The sequence below is a fragment of the Nuphar pumila genome, chromosome 2, assembly GCF_984573655.1.
Source record: "Nuphar pumila chromosome 2, dmNupPumi1.hap1.1, whole genome shotgun sequence".
In the NCBI taxonomy this organism is placed as follows: Eukaryota; Viridiplantae; Streptophyta; class Magnoliopsida; order Nymphaeales; family Nymphaeaceae; genus Nuphar; species Nuphar pumila.
In genome coordinates this window covers 112,730,521-112,752,371 of record NC_143250.1, presented here as the reverse complement: position 1 = coordinate 112,752,371, position 21,851 = coordinate 112,730,521, and the positions used below count along the sequence as shown (strand labels likewise).

General features: G+C 39.7%; 1 protein-coding gene across 3 annotated transcripts; it reads right to left on the bottom strand.

Moving 5' to 3' along the window:
• Positions 1 to 2,910: 2,910 nt before the first annotated feature.
• LOC149846777 (mitogen-activated protein kinase kinase kinase 1-like) lies at positions 2,911 to 17,683 on the bottom strand. 3 transcript variants are annotated; one of them, XM_089996567.1, is made up of 9 exons: positions 16,472 to 17,683; positions 12,315 to 12,393; positions 12,077 to 12,139; positions 9,168 to 9,325; positions 6,479 to 6,554; positions 6,323 to 6,382; positions 6,080 to 6,187; positions 3,273 to 3,515; positions 2,911 to 3,192 (listed from the first exon to the last, which is right to left on the bottom strand). In XM_089996567.1, the coding sequence occupies exons 1-8, from the start codon at positions 17,455 to 17,457 to the stop codon at positions 3,309 to 3,311; spliced, it is 1,737 nt and encodes a 578-aa protein (XP_089852693.1). In that variant the 5' UTR covers positions 17,458 to 17,683; the 3' UTR covers positions 2,911 to 3,192; positions 3,273 to 3,308. The 3 variants fall into 3 exon arrangements, with proteins under 3 accessions (XP_089852693.1, XP_089852692.1, XP_089852694.1); XM_089996566.1 differs by having other exon boundaries at positions 2,911 to 3,515; XM_089996568.1 differs by lacking the exon at positions 12,077 to 12,139 and having other exon boundaries at positions 2,911 to 3,515.
• Positions 17,684 to 21,851: the final 4,168 nt, after the last annotated feature.

Genomic DNA, 21,851 nt, shown 5'->3' with positions numbered 1-21,851 from the left:
GAGTTGTCAACTGCATCCCTTTAATGTAGTTGAAATAGGGAAATGAGAGGCCATCTCCACTTTCATCTCCAGCGCCCAAACAGAGCCTTATTCATTTGTATACAGGTCGAAAAGCAGAAGTGGCAAGTATTCCCCCTTAGATGGAGGTAGGGATACAAATGGGTTGGATTCAGGATGAAGGTTTTACGATTCTTGGCTGTTCTTGATCCAATTCTAATCTGAATCCTTATGTATTTAGCTGTTCCGGATCTGAACCATTTTCATCCCTAGATATAGGTATCTGCCAACTTCAGAAATTTGAGGCTGCCTCTCATTTTCCAAGTCCGCAAAGTAAACTATGATAAAAAAATTGAATTATTGCTGATGGGGATCTGCCATGGTCTTTCTATCCCCCTTCCCCTGCCCTTTTTTTTTTCCTAAAATGTGGCGTACTAGACTAAAAAGACTCGGTTTGATGGAAATGTTCCAATTAGTCCAAGGGAAGATGGCAATTTCAACTTCTCCTTTCGAATGTTTCTTAGAGATTAACTGGCTTCGCTCATCTCTATGCACACCTTTTTAAATTAGTCCATGCACATTTCATGACCTCGCTCATCCTTCCAATTTAATTGGTTTTAAAACATAAGTAATCTAAATAAAGTTGGCTTTGGGCCCAGTCCTCTCCCTAACATGTTTTCATATGCCTACTAGTACTAGCACATCAAAAATTCCATTCTGCGTGGCCAATGAAAGTTTGAAATCGTGCACTGGGGATGTTTGGCATTCCACAAACAAAATGGGAATTCAAGGGATTTCCCAAAATTGTAGGAGGAAATGAAATTCTCCCTATAAATTTATTGGAAAGGGAAGGTAACAAGAAATTCTCGAAGGTGGTGTTTCCCACTTTCTTGATACGGGGAAGGCCCATCATATCTTCGAATGAGTCCCTTGTGTTTGCTGCAGGGCCTGCCTTACCAGTCACGATTCCATCGCCCGCGAAGATCAAAGATGCAGGGACGGTCTCCATTTTATGCAGGACTTTTGTTGCCAAGGGTTGTGGATTTTCCTATGCAAATTAACCCTTGTAAATCAGTAAATTTAAGGGAGACAAAACATATATTTCTTGCAACAATCTTACAAGACTCAAAAATAAAATCCGATGCAAAAATTAAAAACCATGATTCAATCAATTTTGATAATTGACATCCTTCTTGCTTACATGGGTACTTGATGTTTCTATGTTCAATTGTGTCAACTAGAATTACAGCATCATGGTTGTTGGTAATGGCATATTTCATGATTGTGGACACATCTTGTGGATTGTTACTTTTCCAAAGGAGTTATTGGAAGATTCTGTCACATTTCCTTGCAACTCTTGCAGCTTGCAAACTTCTTTGAAGCCTCTTTCCTTTATCCAGTGTTAAATTTTCTCTACCATCCCTCATCCGTGTCTTGGGTTTGGGGTGCTGTATGCATCTAAATTTTATTCCTCCAACTTCTGCAAAACGAACGTTATTTTTATAACTTAATCACCATGTTTTGCATCAGGATTATCCCTATTATTAATTTTTTATTTATTTTTGGAAGTCTTATTTTTTTTATGACGAGGAACCCTCGCCGAAGTGAGGAAAAACCTGAGTAGGGCCCCATGACCACCCTGCCTTACGTGGTCCACCTCTAAAAGCTACGGACACATCCGGTGTGCTAGAAGGGTTTGATCCGGTGCCTTCATCTCAGCACCATGACCACCCTGCCTCATGTGGTTCACCTCTAAAAGCTACGCCAGAAAGGTTTGATCTGGTGCCTTCATCTCAACACCCTCACGACCACATGGCCACGTTGGCTTGGCGATTGCTACACCCTCAAAGCTTTGGTAACCATAAAATCACTTTAAGATGAAGACAAAAGGTTATGCCTATTACCCACCTTTTACTCGAAATTCCAAGAAACTACCAACCTTTTTGGAAAAGTAGTACATTTTACTGCCCAAGTTTTTTGTGACAATTGCCAAACCAGTCAGCTATTGAGTTGACCATGTTTCATGTTAAAACTACTTTTTACCCTCCTGAGAAATATTACAAATTTTCATTTACTTATTTTCTTTATATTTTTTTTTACATAACTCATATTTTCTAAAAAAAAAACAAGAATTTTAATTTATCACAAGATTCCCGTTGCTGAGATTTTCCCGAGTGGATGATAATGATGATCTTAATCATCAAGCCTTGTCCAATATATTGGCAGAGATGACATGCAAGAAGGAGAGCATTTTCAGTGAGTCATGGTGAATGATGAACATTACACACAAATATAGGCATTCTCCGAAATGGAAGCTGATCAAATGACAAACATTATCTCAAGGTTTAGGGTGCAACACGGAAAGAGAGCCCAACAAGCTAAAAGTTTGAAAGTAGACAAACATGCAATTGGCTCATACCTCAAAATTGGCATCCATAAAGCCACCGTATCACTCTTTACACTTGAGAATAGGGCTGGCAGTGGAACGGGAAGGGGGGGGGGGGGGGGGGGATATATATATATATATATAACCAACATAAAACCCTTTCTCGAATTCCTCTTCTCTTATTTTTCTCCTTCCTCTAACAAGACGCATGAGCGCCCATTTCTCTTCCCTATAACAGCAGGACTAGAGAAACAGAGCCCCACCTCGCCCCATTTAGACCGAGAATGAAGGATATGAAACAGAGAATGAACCGAAGCTGAAGGTTAAAATCAAAACCCGTGCAAAGATGGAGGGGATGGAGGGCAAAATTTTGAAACAGGGCAGCGGAGACCTTGTCCCCTGCCTCCGCCCCAGTCCACTGCCATACGTACGTGAGAGGTCGCACTAAAATCATAACTACATGATTCAAGTTCAAGAGTCCAGACCCCCCCCCCCTCTCTCTCTCTCTCAAGAAAAAGTGTTCCAGCAAAGGACCAAGAATCAATTTCATTTCCTTTTCATTTTATAACTACAATGACCTTCATCCAGGAAACTCACAGAACTTTTGAAATGAACAATACAACCCTGCTATCAACAAATACATATTAAATGACCAATATAGTACAACATCAATGCGAGCTGAATTGCTAAGGCAAGCCGTTGCAGTATTTGCTACTCCTGTTGCTCGAGTTTGCCATGTTTGCTTGCTGTCTTATAAATGTAGACTCTGCCATTCGCTGGCTTGCGTACAAGGGCTTGACAATAATACTCTAATGATATCAAAATAATATCATTAGTGCTTTTCTTTCGTGTGTTTTTATCGATTAGGTAAAGAAAAACCATAACCGACCTACTCATCCACAGAGAAAACAGAGTTGTCCAGCAATTAAGCTTGCCTCTCGTGACTGCGTGTGTCAGAAGCTGAAGAAATCGATGATCCCTTGACAAAAGGATGCTCAAGAAGCTTAGCTGCGGCGGGCCTGCTGTCTGGATCCACTTGTATGCATTGCTTGATAAAATCACGTGCATCTTTTGATAGGTGATCAGGTATAGGTGGTGGTTCACCCCGGCCAATCTTGAATAGTGCAGCAGTCTGTCACAACAGTAAGGAAGCCCTTAGATTTCCACACGCCAATAAACATATACCAAAACATATTCAACTACGCTCTCAGCATATTGATGCAACACTTTCGTTCAATCACAACAATAACATGATCATTCAGATTCTGGACATTTAGGACAGTGCAGCACATGAAAATTGACACTTCAGAATTTAAGCAAGCCAAAATTATATATGTTCCAACAAACTAAACGAACAAAAAATTGCAAGAGAAGATTTGGACGGTTTCTTGAAACAGCCATTTAATTGAATCAACAACGAAGAATCTTAATCAACTCAATAAAGATGCAAAGATTCCATCAACTATGTGCCACAGAACAGTTAACAAGGTACACCCTCCAATTTTTTGGTATTTCTTGAAGAACCAGACCACGGACAGACAAGGGATCTGAGGAAACCAATCACCCATAACAGTGGATTGACATGTAGTTTCACATGTTTTTCTTCTGGGAACGACACATCCCTTTGTATTAAGATCATCAGTAGATATCACCAATTGGCAGTGTGTGATAATCCTATAACTGTTCAATCTATCCTCACAAGACCTTGTAATCTGCAACAGTTACTGTTACCAAAATCACATACTTTGTAAAGCTGAAATGCATGAAGAGACGATCCATGTTCTTCAAAACGTGTGAGTAGTGTGGTTACCACAGTTGAACAGGGTCTACAGTAGGTCGCTTCTTGCCTAGTAGAGCTATTCAAACCAAGGTAGATATCCTTCAACATCCTTCAGATACTGCTAGAGTGCCCAAGCACTTGCGGAAGGCTCTCCTACAGAGTAGTTCCTAAGCTATGTCACCTGGGTACGGGTGTGGGTATGGAGGGTACGATACGGCAATTCTAAAAAGTGTGGGTATGGGGACACAGCTATATATATATATATATATATATGAGTAATGTGCTGGTTCAGACCAGTTTCTCGTTCTGCCCCCTCAAAATGGTAGTTTTTTGGTATTTTTTCTCACATCTAACACCATAGATGTGATCTATAGGTTTTGTTTAGTGGGAACCGGCTTTTGGATCACCAGAATCTGACCTGTATACAGGTTTTTCCGGTGATCCAAAATCAATGGCTATGAAGGCATCAATTTTTCCTGGCTCATAAAAATACTTCTTTTCATCGAAAAAAGATGATCCAAGAGTCGATTCCCACTAAATCGAGTATGCTAAACACATCTAGCGGTTCAGATCTATCATAAAACACTTTAAACTATGGGGCAGAATGAGAAAAGTGGGCCTAATATGTTCAGTTATATATATATATATAGAGAGAGAGAGAGAGAGAGTAATGGGTACATGCTAAATGAAATATGTTAAATGAGTTTTTCAGGGATTTTTCATTTTATTTTTAAATTCTGACCATACAGATGTGATCTATATACTTGATTTTATAAGGATCAACTCTTGAAGTGTTCGATTCTGACACATGGGTGGGTTTTTATAACGTTCAAAAAATCAACGGCCAAAATCTTTGTAAAATTTTGAGGCTCCAAATATCATTTTTTCCATCGAAAACACATGATCCAGGTGTGGATTCCTCGTAAATCGACCATGCCCAACACGTTTATGGGGTCGGGACTGTGAAAAAAACACCAGAAGAGCATAAAAGTCCATTTAGCATGTTTCATTTAGCATATTTCATTTAGCACAGACCCATTTCTCTCTCTCTCTCTCTCTCTCTCTCTCTCTCCATATATATCTATATATATATATATATTAAATATCACATAAATACAAAATAAACTGAATATAATCTAAATATATATGCTATATCTAAAATATATATTATATACTGAAAATATAAAGTTATAAACTAAAATATAAATATAAATTATAAATTGAATACAAACTTGTATGTATGGAGGGTAAAATGGTGTGTCCAGGTGTCGACACGGGTATGGAGGGAAAAATGAAGTGTCCGTGTGACATAGTTCCTATGTAGGGCAAAAACAAGAGAAGAAAAAGGAAAGAGAAAACCATGTAGTTACATTTACTAATATTTGCATATCTTCAGTAAGAAAACTCAGTAGCAACTAGAGAAATAGATTCATAAATAAAGAAGTATTAGTTTGCTAGTCACTGGAATTTGTTGCACGAATTTCAGAGTAGATATAGGTTTTATCTCACCTGTCCTGTCAAGGACATAGTTTTCAGAAGAACCAAGTTTACCAAAATGGACTACAACGGCCCTCAAAGAATTGCTGAAGTCCAAATTTGTTTAAAGCCTCTAAGGCATAAGTTTAGGCAATTTATCTGTGCCTTTTGGTCAGCAAATCTTAGGGTCCAACACAAACATTTTGTCAACAACAATAAGAAGCTTGGAGGCTTTAAGAGGAGAAACCATCCAACATGCATGGGAAGCAAGAGACACTAGTATCAGCTATGTGAAGAAGTAGAGCATGTCTTAACTCCAAAACAGCAACAAAATTCAACTAGCATAGAAACAGAATATCTTGACAAAATGAACAAATTTCAAGATAATAAAAAGTTTGCAAAGAACAAGATTTGAAAGATATCCCACCACAAATACTCACCCATTCCAAGTTGCCGTATGGAACCTGACCAGTTAGCATCTCTAAGACGGTGCAACCAAGGCTCCATATATCAGCTAAAAGACCATATGCCTTTCGAGGATTCACAACCTATAAAATGAGTCAAGAAATTAACACTAAAGTTAAATACATATTACATGAACCAGAAGCAAAGATTTAAATGCTACAAGAAGTACGAAACAACTAATGATTAAAGCTATGCAAAAAATAATAAGAAAATCAAACCTCAGGAGCCATCCAGTATGCACTTCCCTTGCAAGAGTACAGCATTTGTAATTTATCAACCTGCAAGGAATTCACATAGGTTTCCTCAAAACATGAGGTTCAGCACCAAGAAACTAATTACAACAAAGACTAATCTGCAAAAAAAACAAGACTCACCTCCTTTGCTAATCCAAAATCTGCAAGCTTCACCATGCCTTTTGAATCCACCAAAATATTAGCACATTTGATATCCCTGCAAGGCCAAAACATATACAAGCTTAAGGTTCAAAGCAAGAATAGAAAACGACAAGCTGCTTTAATGAGAGTGTGTATTATATGATTTGACCATGAACAGAGAGCTTTCCTGCTTCAATAGGTTCTAGCTTTATAGCTCTATAAAGAAAATCTATGTTTTACGAAAACTCAGAAAATGTTCAATTCTTTCAGCCCATGCTAACAACTATTCTAAGTTTGTGGTTTCAAACATTCTGCAGGCATCTGCATGTCCTGCAAAATGCACATGCACAGGTGACAATGCTTACCGAATTCTCAAAGCACTAAACTGAATACTCAAGCAAGTTTTCAAACAGTTACTGAATCCATATGTCATTTCGTTGTGAGCATGTGCGCATATCAAGGTTACCAAAAATGCCATAAGACTTAGGGAAGCGCGCTTCCCCGAAACGCATCGCGTCGGAAATGCATAGGGGGAAGCAACCTTTTAAATGGAAAGCATGCTTCGTATTTCGCTTCCTGCTCCATTCTCAACATCAGGAAGTGAAATTTCATTTTTTGGAGGTATTGGAGCCTTTAACAAAATTTTTTTGCCCAATATCAAGAAAACTCGATTACTATTTGCTTCCCACTCAAATCCTAAGTCGCTACCCTCTTTGTTTTCTCTTATCTTCCACTTCGCTTCCTAAGTCACTTCCGGTTCGCTTCCCTTCTTGCTTTCGAGACAATTCCCGATTCGCTTCCAAGTCGTCCCGCGCTTCTCGCTTCATAAAAATTTTAGAAGTGCCTCGCTTCCCGCTTCCTCGATTGGCAATTCTGGCGCACTCACACACATGCGAGTTGTAATCGACAGCCATACATAGACATCAAGTTTACATGGACCTATGTCACTTGGAAACTGACACGGGTATCAGACATGACAATATATATATATATATATATATAAGAGATAAAAGGGAGATTAAAGAATTATGCAAACAAAATCATAAAATAAAAAATGCACATTCATTTCCTATTTGTAATTTTATCCTTGATAATTTACAGTTTTATGAACATGCAAGATTCTAAGTACAAAAAGCAAAAACAAATCATCAAGACTAATAGGAGTGCCAATGCGTGATGAAAAATTCCCAGGTAAGTATCTTCCACACCCTAGAATAGTGTCCATAATGTCGGACACCTCTGTCCTTTATGCAAGAAACTGGACACTCCTTGGACACAGCATGTCCAAACACAATTTAAGGTGTCGACACCCGACATGCGTGTCCAATTTTTTGGAGACTTCTAATTTTAAAAACGGTGTGTCAGTGTCGTGTCCAGGAGTGTCAGTGCCGGTAAGAATCCAACATTGACACTTCAGCTTAGGTGAAGTGTCTAAATGGACACTTCACTTAAGCTGAAGTGTCAATGTCGGACACTTCCTGAGACCGACACTCCTGAACAAGCTGTTTTTAAAATTAGAAGTGTCCAAAAATTTGGACACGTACCAGGTGTCCGACACCTTAAATTGTATTTGGACACGCGGTATCCAAGGAGCGTCAATACGAGTTTCCAGTTTCTTGCATAAAGGACAGGGATGTCTGACTTTATGGAGACTTGTTAAACAAGTGTCAACTATTTTAGGATGTGGAAGATACTAATCTAGGAAGTATCCATCATGCATCAACACTCTCATTAGTCTTGATGATATGTTTTTGACTTTTTGTATTTACAATCTTACATGTTCATAAAACAGTAAATGATCAAGGATCAAATTACAATTGCAAAAGGAATGTGCATTTTATATTTTTATGGTTTTATTTGAATAATTAAATCTCTCTTTTATCTATTATATATATATATATTTTTATATTTATATATTGTCATGTTTAAGTATCTAATTTTTTAAGACCTGTCATGTCTGACACTTCTTCACATATCCCACACCGACACCCGTGTCAATGTCCAAGTAACATAGACTAAAACAATTATGTTGGAGAAAAATAGTGCATGAAACTACCACATAATTTTAGAATTTGAGGTAAACTTGTTAACATTCACGCAGATGTGAAAGCCAATAACTAACTAGCTAGGTATTGGCTAACTCTACATCCACACATACATTTACATATATGTATGTATGTCTCTCTCTATATATATGTAAATCATAACAGATATAGACAATACAATGAAAATATCATGATATGAAGCGGGGTGATGGCCAGGCTATATCCTTCTGGTATGATCTGTAGGTGTTGGACATTCTTTTATACCAATGTTTCTCTAGGCTTTTCACATCAATCAGTGTCAAGACTAGGACAGTCACAGAGTGCTGGAATGTTGTCGATGGCTGGGTGATTGAGGGTAGAAGAAACCTTAGAGGAGAGGCATTGGAAGAGAACTCAGATTTGCCGTGGGGATGCAGTTTTGCAGATGAGCTCTACTCTAGTATTAGCATGACAATATCATGATATGATCACTACATTTACACAAATTTTCCTTTTATTTTTATATTTAAAAATGACCTCATTGTTTATCTCTTTATTTTTAAAAAAGATTCCAAATGACAACGATTTTCAGTCAGATACACACACTGACTAGTATAAATGGGCTTACAAAAAAATCTTGAACAGCACAAATATTGGCATATCACCTGTGCAAGACACCCTTGTCATGCAAATACTTCAAGCCGTTCAGGATCTGCCTTGTGTAAACAGATACTTGAGAATCTTGTAGGTTATACTTCTGATAAAGTGATGACAAAGATTTTTGTGTCACAAGCTCGAGGAATATATAAAGTTTATCACCCTCCTGTACAAATCAAGCAACAAAATTTGAATATCAGTGATACATGTTCAATATGAAGAGTCATCGAGATGTAATTAGCAATGTAAATAACACCAATAAGATGTTATCCCTCATCCCTTTAATATCTTCAGGTGATAGATAGTATTGACAAACAAACCTTGAGTAAAAGATACCAGTGAATGGTAAATCATCCCAAAAAGAAAAAAACATGACCATCTTTGCCGGACTTATGAATCTAATCCCATGTCATGGTAATAAAAACAGACGTACAAAGAAAAATACATTTGAAAAGAATAGCATAGTAAATGATCCAAATACCAACACTAGCATATTTTCCAGCACTCATTTAGTAACTAAATCAGGATTATCCCATTTCAAGGATGCTGAAACCAACCATTTAAGCGCAAGCATTCGGTTTCCTTTTTCAGGTTAAACATGTGTATTTATGCCATTAGCAACAGCAAATAGATCTTGATGTCAATCATTGGCATCCTAATTAACATTTCCAGTCAACAAATAAGTTGAGGCAGGCAGTTCTAAGATAGCAGACAGAGAGATTTAGATTTTTCAGTTTCATCCTGTTTACCAAATAAACTTACTCCAAGGATGACTGTGATTCACGCAACTTATGCTGACTAAATTTAGCAGTAATTATATTCTTCTTATTTTTTTCTAATTTCTTTTATATTTTAGTCATAACTCTAAAATTTTGGTTACAAGTCCTCATGGTATTTGGTTTTCTTAATGTTCACTAATTCCCTAATCTTTGCCTCCCTCAGCCAATAAGAGTACTACCACTTTTCCACTTATAGCGAATCATCGGGTGTTTACCACATACTTTTGTGCTATGTCACAGGGATTCAGCTAGCGGGGTGCAGCACCCGCGTCGACGCGGGTGCGGGTGCGGCACCGGGTGCGGTCAACCCGACCCTGGGTGCGTTGACCGCACCCAGGGCCATTTCGGCACACGAAAAGGCCCACAGTTGCATCCACACGAAAACCCCTCTAAAACTTCAAAATCTTTTCGATTTGGGTGTATTACAACCCATTGCAACTTGAAACAGAATACACCCTCAACAATCGTAATAAACCCAACCCTAAATCCCAAATTTTTTATTTGGGGATTCACGGCAAACCCAAACCCCCAATTTTTCGAGTTGAGAGTTACAGCAAATCCAAAGCATGCTTGAAAACTCAGTAGTTGTGCGAAATCACAGTAAAACCTACCTTAACCGGCGAGGAGGCTGTTGTCGTGAGAATGGAGGTCTGTCAGTGCCGCTACTGCCGAGCTCGAGCCGAGCTCGAGCCGAGAGGGAGAACGAAAAAACAGAGGAAGATGAGAGGCGGGGGGAAAAAGAGATAGAGGGAAATGTAGAGGGCATGGATTGCTCCTGCTGGCGTGCGCAAGAACGAGAGCATGGGAGGTAGAGAGTGGAAGAGAAGGGGTTTGGGACCCCTATTTGAGGACGGTGGTCCCCGAAAAGGTAGGAGCGCCCCGTCCTCCTGGTGGCTATGCTCTGCCCCCCTCCCCCTTTGCGATTTCACCTTGCGGGAACCACCCTCGTTTTATCGAGCAACACGTATCGAGTTGCCTTAAATTATACTTTTTTTTCCTCGTAGGGTACGGGCCGAGTCCAAGACCCGGAATCCAGCAGCGAGGTGGATCCGCGGTTCTCTTGCGGTGTGGATCCGCATGTTGGATCCAACTGTGGATCCATACATTAAAATTATTTCTAGATTTTTAATATATGTTTATTATTACATTACTATTATTATTATTATTCCCTTTTCTAATATATATATATATATTTATTTATTTATTTATTTTTACATTTTTGCCCCTACCGCACCCCCGCACACAGGTTTTTTGGAAGTGTCGAATCCCCGCACCCGCACCCATGTGACATAGCTTTTGTGCTAGTGCCCTCAAAATCAACCTCTTAGTAGCACAACAATGACAAACAAGTGGTGCATCGGGAATAGGGGTGGCAAAACCTGACACGACCCGCCAACCCGCCTCTTAGGCGGGTTCGGGTTGGGCTTAAGCCAACCCGTTTAATAAACGGGTCAACCCGTTTGCCAACCCGACGACCCGACCCGTCGACCCGCCAACCCGACCCGTCAACCCGACCCGCGAACCTGAGAACCCGTTTACCCGACCCAACCCATTTATTAAATGGGTTGGCGGGTCGTGTCGGGTTACCCGTTTATTAAACGGGTCGGGTTCGTGTTTGCCACAGCCGACCCGTTTAATAAACGGGTCGGGTTCGGGTTGAGATATGCTGACCCGCCAACCCGACACGATTGCCACCCCTAATCGGGAATAGTCAGAATGCCAACTAGGCAACTAGTCAGACTAGGTGCAGGCCTCCTGCCTAGACTAGGCCTCGTGGTCGGTGTAACTCTTTTGTTTAAATCTTATATATATGCAGACTGTTTTTAAATCACAATTATGTGATATTTTTTTTAATTGCTTTGTGTTTATTTACAAAAAATAACAACTTTTACAGTGTTACAATATGTTGCATTCATTCATAATCAACTCCTTGATTAATTTCATACTGAACATATGTTTATTGTTAATTTCAGCAATTTATTATAAATTTTCTGTTTTTCTTTACTTTTTCTTTTGAGTCCCAGCTAGCCCCACAGGCGCCAACTAGCACTTTTGACTCTAAGACTAAGAATATTCAAAATAAAATAAAAATAAAACACGAAACAACTAGATTTAATGACAGGCAGCTAAGAGACTACCTTGTCAGTACCAAGATACTGAACAATGTTCTCGTGTTCAAACTGACTTAGCAGAGCAATTTCCTGAAAGGGAGCAAGTTGCAAACAATGATCAGAGGCATAACTTTGCCTTTCAACTGTACAATAGAGTACATACTCAAGCAACGCATAGCTGTTAGTAAGATCATCTTGATTCACATAATACCAAGTTCAATGGAAAAAAATAAAAAGTCAGATACAGGTTTCAGTATTGACTTACATGTTCAAGTTGACTAAGTTGGTCCTTGCCTCCTTGACCAATCAAAGAGACTTCCTTTACGGCAAAGAAAAATCCATCACTGAGAAAACACAAAATTTCAATGATCATAAAGAGTTTTGAACATAAATAGGAAATGAAAATATCACATCTAACGCAAAATAAGTCTGTTGTCTCCAGTAAGATCATTGTCAAGAAGGATGTTTATCAAGCAGCAGTTTAACCAAAGATAACTCTAACAGCTGTCAGAAAATCAAGTGTCTGTATGCATATCCATGCAGATATCTAATGCTTGTAATAGGTTCATGAAACTTCATCTCCTTCCTTGATGTCTTCAAGTACCAAGCAACAAAGCAGAAATCAATCATACAAAATTTTTCTAACCAACCAATTTCTTGCTTTACAAGCAGGGAAGCGGAAATAGAGAGAGGTGAGGGTGGTGGTGAAGCGAGGGGGCAGGGACAAACCATACAAACATAACATGATAAGATCATCAGACCATTTTTCTAAGACAAATCTTCTGTCACGGGCTAATTTTTCCAAGGCCAAACTTTTTTTGCATTTCGAGCCAAGGAACGCCCGTGCGGCACTAGGCCTTGCAGCCTAGTCAGCCTCACAGCACGTGCTTCCCACACGTAAATTTCTTACACAGCGGAACGTCAACTTAGCAAACTTTTCTTTCTAATAAGTCCTTTTGAACATGGTCCATCGCGTATCTGATCGCCACTTCCGTGCATAGCCGTCCCATACCGGCTAGCACCTTCAACCGCCAAGTCAACCATGCCTTACTACTCCCACAAGCAAGCGCATGTTGGCAATAGCTGAAACGTGCCTTCACGGCATTACCGACTTAACCAACATCCAACACGGGTCATGAAGAGCATGGCACATCCCAAAGCCTTTATCGATGTATTTCATGCCTCCAACTATCATTGCGAGCCAACCTTCCTCAATTTCAGTCATCCACGCCACCAACGCACAGATGCCTTAGCCTCGCATGCCATGGAGCAGATCGCAATCACATGGGCACGCCCCTACCATAACCTCGCCACCAAAGGGACAAGGTCTTTCGACCCCCAGTCCGAAGATCGGTTGATGATTTCATGCCATAGCGAACAACACCACCCAAACTCATTCGTCGGCGTTGTGCACTCACTTGCACAACCCCGTGCCACCATGCACGGTTGGGACAGCACCGCCGTACCAAGAGCCGCCCACCCGCACACCCAAGGCCTTTGCCTACGTCCCATGGGGGATTTGAACTACACACGGACACCCCCATGCACTCCCAGTGCTGCCCGTGCGATATAGGAGGTGCCTATGCCAAACAGCTGCAACATGTGCTCAACAGCTCAAACAAGAGGTCCCCTATATAGATGTTTTAGGAGCCAGGCTCCTGCCAGCAAGAAGAACCCGAAAAACACTTGGGGAACCATAAATTTCTCAACTTCAGAATTCTTCAAATCTGCCTTCACCCACGTGTTCTCCACAGTCCATTTACATGGTGAATCTTCGTTCTTGGCCCCAAACAACTTCAAATGCATGCTTGATTATCGCCTCAAAGATTGTGCACACATTGCTGCACATGCAACGCCTTTACCAAGCTCACCGCAACCACGTGCCAACTGCATGTTGTGCTTTGCACACCAAGTACATCACGCACGCCAATGGCCCATACAACATGCAGCACCATTATTGTGCATGCGCACCAAGCTCTGCACACATGGGTAGGGCATGTTTGCTACGGGGATGGTCCAACTGCCTCGTGCACGCTGCAACCAACCAATCCATCACTCCTGAGGTACTTCCACCGCACTTCACACACACATCCGTGCATCTGTTGCCGCATCTGCACTGCACCATGCCGGTGCACATGCCACGCTCCTTGCACAACCTAGTGTCACACTCGGGCACAAGACCCAATCCGTTGCATGCACACCCTCTTCTGCATGTGCATTGCACCATGCCTGTGCACATGCCACACATCTCTTGCACAATCCAGTGCCAAGCTCAGGCACAGGACACAATTAGTGACATGCACACACACGCACCTCTTTAGCACCTGCGTTGCACCACACCCACACACATGCCACACCCCCTTACACAGCTCAGTGCCAACTTCAGCACAGAGCACTATCTGTGGCATGCACGCATCCCTTCAACCCTAAACACCGCACTAAGTCCCATACTTGTGGCACGTTGTCAGGCTCTCCAAGATTTTGGATGCAACATCTTCGATATCACATATTAAAATGTTTCTTTTTTTTATTGCAACATTTGTTTTTCTTGAAGGCTAAAAAAGAGCAACAAACATATTTCATTGACAAACAGAAGGCAACATGTTGAGACGGCAAGGAAGTTGTCTTGGGACTAATAGATTGGGCTCATGGTAGCTCATAGTCCTTTCTACCTTCACTCATGCTTCATCAGTTATTGAAAGACTCCAAAATATGATCAACAAATATAAGTACCTGACCGGCTGGCATTGGACCATAAGGTTCAAAATAGTTTCAGGATATGTTTCACTAGAAATACAATACAGTTCAAATTTTGTTGGGAGTTGATTATTTGTTTTCCCTTTTAAATAGGAAAGCTGAACAGAGAAATGATGACCCACAAAATTCACATGCGTAGAAGGAATAAGGTTTCATGATCATGATATTTTTATATATGGTACTAAAGCACTTGGAAGACAACATAAGGTTAAAATCTAGCTTTAAAAGATTGTATTATTAAATAGAAATTAGCCTTAGTGGTTACTAGAAGATTTTATTAGCATGTGATCCTAAAACATTGCTACTGTTTTTTGAGAGGATATAAAGGATTTTTCTTTTTATTTTATTTTTATAGGTAAGCTGGTGTTAGGCAGACCCCCCCCCCCCCCACCACCACCACCACCAAATATATGTAAAAAGTACAGATTTACATGGAAATTACAGAAATGCCATTGGGACACTCACATGACAGGAGGTTGGTTGATGGGCGAACATGACAGGAGAGGGGAGGGTCAACCAAAAAAATAGCCTCTGCTCTATTTTTTTAAAAGGGCCATTCTTTATTTCTCTATAATGTAAATAAATAAAAAATCCAAAAAAAATGTTTTAACAAATGGTAAACAGAAAATTGTTGTTTATAAATACGTGCAAGCACTACCCAAGTCCTTAAAACTTAAAAGAGAGACAAGGGCATGACTGATATGCTTGAGGAGAAATCTGTCAAACAAAGAAAAAAAATTCCTTCCATTCGCAGAACTGTTCTTAGGAAAGCCTTGATAAGCTGGTAACAAGCTCAAGAACACATATACGTAATCATGGCAGAAGAAAGATGACCTGGTATCTGCTAACAAAGAACACCTATCCTCTAACAATACCTCATAGCTATGCTCAAGCATTTCTTTGATCAGCCTCACATTGTTGAAGTGAAAGCAATGAGGAAAATATTCAATCACATACCTAAGTAGTGAATGTGGTGGGTTTGGGAAGAAGAAATTTTCTTATTGTCCAAAATTAACAAGCAAACTACTGTGATAAGAAGATAAGTTTGGCACTAGACGTATCAAATGATTATATATAGAGCAGAAACACTGAGGTGGTGTCCACGCTCACAGCGCACTCAATGATCCATAAAATCTCAGTAATCTGGGAAATGCGGTGGTTCCATAATGAAAAATCCTATCTTATCACGGTTTTCTAGATAAAGAGGAACATCACGTCATCCTCCTAATGTTGTGTTCAGATAAACCTACTTTTCTAAAAAAATGGGGTAAATTTCGATACTGCAATCATATTACATAATGCAGAATCCAGCTTCTCCCTTCTATCTGCATAAATTTTATAAAATTAGAAAACATTATATCCATAAATGTATTTACTGAATTAGGCCATTAATCTAGATAAGCAGCCTACACACCCTAAATTCTTCTCACAAAATGAAGCTGTCCTAAGCAAACCATGAATTCAGGATACTAACAATATACAGACATTAGCGTTCAATTATCCAAAAAATGAATAGCATGGATCCTAAACTCTACACATTGGTTCCAAAAACAACTAATTCTCATAATTCTCAGTACCAATCGATATCAGCAAGAAGAAATCACCCACAATTGAAACAATGAATAACCTCCACACAGAGCAAAGATCAGCAAAACCAAAATTTACCTGCTGATCCCTTCGTACACCGTACCGAACGATCCGCTCCCAAGAAGCTCGCCCCGCTGCCATGACTTGATCTCGCGCCTGGGCCTCCCAACCGGAGACACATAGGTGGACTCCGTAGTCGTGGTAGAGGAATCGTCGTCGTTCGAAGTCGTGAACGAGCAACAGGCCGAGAGGTCGTTGCGGCGAGCTACCGCCTCCTGCTCATCCATCTCTTCCTCCGCCTCCTGCTCATCCACCTCTTCCTCCGCCGCCGCCTCCTGCTCATCCACCTCTTCCTCCGCTTCGCCCTCGCTCTCAGACGACTCGAGGCGGAGAGACTTCCCCTGATCGTCCTCATCGGGGCCCAACGACCTGAGGATATCCCACGTAGAGAAGCCCTCGTCTCTCACGGTCAGGGACATCACGGGCGGAGGCGCAAGCACGGGGGGCGGCCGGACGCCCTTCATCCCGTTCCCGGCCGGGGCCGGAGAAACCCGCGCCTCGTTGGCCGGAACCAGTCCTGCCCCTTCTCCGTCCGAAACCCTAGCTGCCGCCTCCCGGGAGGGGGACTCCAATCCGCTCGCCCCGGCCCCCAGCGGACCTCCGCTCCTCGGTGGCGAATCGTCGACCCGAAGGCGCGTCTGCGGGAGCAGATCGGACGACGACCGCGCCTTCCTCGCCTCCCACTCGGCCTCGGGGATGCCGAAATCCTCTGGGCAGCTGATGCCGAGCTTCTCGTAGATGTCCCCTAGCTCGCCGTCGACGACGCGGAAGCTGGTGACGGCCTCCTGGTCGGAAGGGAACAGCTCGAGAGAGCGGGTGCGGAGGGCGGAGGAGTCGTAGTGGATGTTCTTGGCGGCGTTGCGGCGGTCGAGGCGGGGCCTCTGCCCTCGCAGGCTCTTGGAGTCCGTCGGCATCGACGAGCCCCTACTGGGCATCTCGTCCTCGTCCTCGTCCTTGCTCCTTCTATCCCTATCCCACCCTCCTCCGAACAGTCGCGAAATCATGTGGGGATGGTGCCATCAACTGCTCATTCAACACCAAAAGCACAGAGATAAAGGAGGAAAGAATGCTCAAGTAAACAGAACAACAGAATCAGCGGATTGAACTTTGAAGATAACAAAGGAAATGGTTCAGTTTGATTGATGATTTGCAGAAGGAGAGCGGAGGAGGGGAAATGGTAGTGGTGGTACGGTAAAGAGGAGCTGTCCGTGTGGGCTGACTGGGCCGCAGCGACATCCGGAGGGAGACTAGTCTTTGCGTGCAAGGAACGCCCAAACCCCCCTCTCTCTCTCTCTCGCGCGCGCGCGTTGACTGACTTCAGGCGGTGAGATGGTGTTTTTACGGAACGTTCCTGATCTTTTGATAAAATGACGTGAATACCCGAACACAAGGTGTTCAGCTCGGCTAGATATAGTCCTCGTTTAGATAAAAAAATATATACATTTTGTGTAATATATAAAAGGAAAAATACGTAATATATATATATATATATATATATATATATAAAGGTGAATGAAAAATATATACATAAAATATTGACTATTACATGTAATTTATAAAAAATTATATATATTTTCAAGTATAATATATAAAAATATATATACTATGTATAAATAACATGAAATGTTTTTACACGACCCCGCAGGACGAGCCAAGCCACGAGCTCAATCCACTAGTAAATGAGCCTAGCCTGAACATGCCCTGTTCGGTTAGTTCAGCTCCTTACCAGCAATTCTTCTTGGCGCTGTTTTAGGATTTATTTTTGTTCATTTTGGGTTTGCTTCCATGCCATAGATAGTCTAAACCCAAATCTGAATTGTTAATAGTTGATTTGAATCAAGATCCAAATCTGAAACAAATCCAATCAGGTAATTAGGTTGAGTACAGAGATGAAGTATTTGAAGTAATACTGGATCTAGTCTGTAAAAAAAAAATCATCAAATATGAGATATACCAATAAATTCAGAATAATTTTTCATAAAATTCTTCAAATAATTAAGTTCATAAAGCAACCATACTTATTTTATATTATGTATTAAATTTCATGTTATCATATACATGGTTACATGCAAACCATATATTAGCACAAATGAATAAACAAAATATAGGAACAACATGAAAAGAGAAAAATACATGAAAAATATGATAACCTATTTTCTGATAAATATGGGATATACCAATAAAATCAAGTTATTTTTAGATAAAATCCATAGAATCACTAATATAAGATCATAAAACAACCGTAAATTTATAATTATTATATCTTTAATTTGTAAAGATGTAGCTCCACAAAAATCACAATAGATATTACAAACCACACTGAAAGCTCAAAAGATCCACAATCCTGTCCTATAAAAATATCAAAGAAATTAAGGAATATATATGTATATATAATGTAAATGAAATATTTACATTTTAAACTGCTATTTATCATAAAAAATATGTATTTTTATTTTTAAGTATTTTTATTAATATTTTCTTATAAAATTATTTTTATATTTTAAATTTATTTTTTATTGCCAAAAAATTTGCAAAAAAAATGTGAGATTTATGAAAAAATTTCAATTTCTTGCGAGTTTTTGAAAAATGAGATTTTGCAGAAAAAAAACGTTTGTCACATGGTTCCAACTAAACGATAAAGAGAAGCTTTGTCAATATCCAAACACATGAAGTTTTACTTTTCTTGTGATAAGGAAAAGTCTGATTGTTTTCCGGTAAGTCAGTCACTCATTTTCCATGCTATTGTGGCTTGAAATGTACAATCATTCGGTAGGGTTTTAGTCAACCCCACGTTTGGTGTAAAGACAATTCATGAGAGGAAATTTCCAAACGCGGAATGTGAGGTTTGGTCAAAGTCATAATGCATCTAGTTGATTGGGACGAGTTTGACATTTTTAGGAGGCAAACATTTCAAGCTACTACTAATCATGAACTTGGTTGCGTTTTCACATGATGCCAAACGGACCCTTGGTATGGCAATTCTTTGATTTCTTCTTTTTTTTTGAGCTTCATGCTGTATATGATTCCATCCAAAGGTGGAAAAAGTGGACCATTAAAGAGGGATAACCAACTTAACACAATCACGTTGGCTTTGCTTGTCGTACTTACAGTCGTTGACCTGACAATGTAAAACTTTGTGGTCTTACCCCTTGCCTCTAGGGAGTCGCCATGCTTCGACTTCCTTGAGGGGTGATGCTCATGGGATTTAAACCTAGACCACATGCCTAGCGATCTATGTCGCCAAACACCCTTTGCGGCTTGTCTAACCCTAGCTTGCTCATCCAAAAAAAACCCAAGAGAATGGATCGGTTCCAAACAAAGTCAGAGCTCGGGGGGGGGGGGGCAGTCTTGCCTCGCGGCCCAGTTAAAAAAAAAAAATTGAAAAGCCCAGCCTTGATTCCCGGGTCGGATCCAGCACCTGGCGAGGGCGGGCACCCGCCCGAGCTAGATCCGACCCGTTTAACTTATTACCCCTCAGCCCCTCTTTTTCTTCGATCTTGATTTGGAGTGACCTAGCCCTTGCCCTCATCTTTCTCAAATCCGTCGACTCTCGACGATCGATCCAACGTCGTCCCACCGCCCAGCTTCTTCTCCGACGTCGGTCGAGCTTCTCCTCTGACGCCGGCCTCCCACGATTCTCCTCCAAGCCTTCGACGTTGCTCTCGTGCTCCTGAGTGAGCGAGATGACGAGACACCAACCGAGCACAACAATGAGACACCAATCTTTTGGGTAATTTGACTAATCAAATATGTGCTAGTTTGATTTAATCAAATTACAGGTAGATTAGAGTGGATTTAATCAAATCAACTCCGAAGTAGGGTTGATCCTGATCTGAAATAATTCACTGCATTTATTTTTTATCAAATTTTATTTAAAATAAAAAATAATTTACCTATTTTAGGGATAAATCCTATTTTTTGTTCCTGAATGAGCTCCTATGCATATATTCCTATGTATATATGTATATATGTATATATTATATACATATATACATATATGCAGATGTCTCTCAGTTTTTTATCTCATGTTAATTGTTTGACTCACAAATTAAACTAAAGTGGAAGATGAATGTTGACTGTTGATGGTAATTTATGTTTTTTGGTGCAATAATTCTACTTTATCTACTCATTTTAGTTGGAACAAAGCTAGGAGAAGGTTGTGAATCAGTGACTTCTGAATTTTAGAATAAGTCTTGATTTCTGAATTATAGAATCAATTATCTACTTTATCTACTCAAATTATATAGAATTATAGAAAAGTCCTGACTTTTAACTTGTATTTTAATGTTCTGATATCCAAATTAATTATCTTTAGACAGTAGGAGAAGATTGTGAATCAGTGAATTTATTTGAAGAATAAGAAGATATATTTGAAGGTTGTGAATTAGTGAATATCGTTTCAGCAGTGTTAACTCTTATCTAGTTACCCTCCTAGTGACTTGTGAGTATATGCTTAACTCTTATCTAGTTGCAATTTACAAATTTATTGTTGTTATTTGTCCTGATCCATACCCTATGCACGATTATTAGTTTGTTATAATTGTTAAGTGTTAATTTGTTAATTGGTATAGACTTATAGTATTATATTGGTATTTTTCTGTCATTTATCACCAATCAGTAACTGTATCTGATTCAGTGTACTTGTGTAGAATTGTAATGATTAATTATATAGATTATTGATAGTTTACGTGTTTGATTAATAATTTTATCATCAATCAGTAACTGTATCTGATTCAGTGTACTTATGTAGAATTGTAATGATTAATTATGCAGATTATTGATAGTTTATGTGTTTGATTAATCATTTTATCACCAATTAGTAACTGTATCTGATTCAGTGTACTTGTATAAAATTGTAATGATTAATTGTGTAGATTATTGATAGTTTACGTGTTTGATTAATAATTTTATCACCAATCAATAATTGTATCTGATTCGGTGAAAAATTTATACTTGCTTTTCTCTAATTTTTTTCACTACCTGAACATGATGTTATTCAATTATTTTTTATTATTTATCACCAATCAGTAATTGTATCTGATTCGATGTGCTTATGTATAATTGTTATGTTGAATAGTTAAAGTAATACTTCTGTAAGTTGAAATAGTCAAAGTTATGCTCATGTAGCATCTTATTTATTTGTAGAATTTGAATTGAAAAGAGAACAATCTTCGAACACTAAGAAAAGAAAAAACTTGTTATCGTTTTTTTCGAAGTTAGACAACTCTTCAGATGGACAAGTCGAGAAAACTCTAAGTCCTACTCCAACCATTTCTTCATCACCTGAGCATATTTCATCTTCGAATCCAACTTCAAAATCTGATTTTTATATTGAAAGAGATTCAAGTAAAAGAAAGCGTATGTGTGATCACACTGTTAATGAAATAGATCGAATTAG

Bases quoted from the DNA above. Each gene is read 5' to 3' on its own strand.
- LOC149846777 (XM_089996566.1), bottom strand. From the start codon at position 17,457: ATGATTTCGCGACTGTTCGGAGGAGGGTGGGATAGGGATAGAAGGAGC. The intron at 6,383-6,478 runs GTGAGTCTTGTT...AATTCCTTGCAG, and splicing joins ATTTTGGATTAGCAAAGGAG to GTTGATAAATTACAAATGCT. The intron at 3,516-6,079 runs GTGAGTATTTGT...CTGTTGTGACAG, and splicing joins CATACGGCAACTTGGAATGG to ACTGCTGCACTATTCAAGAT.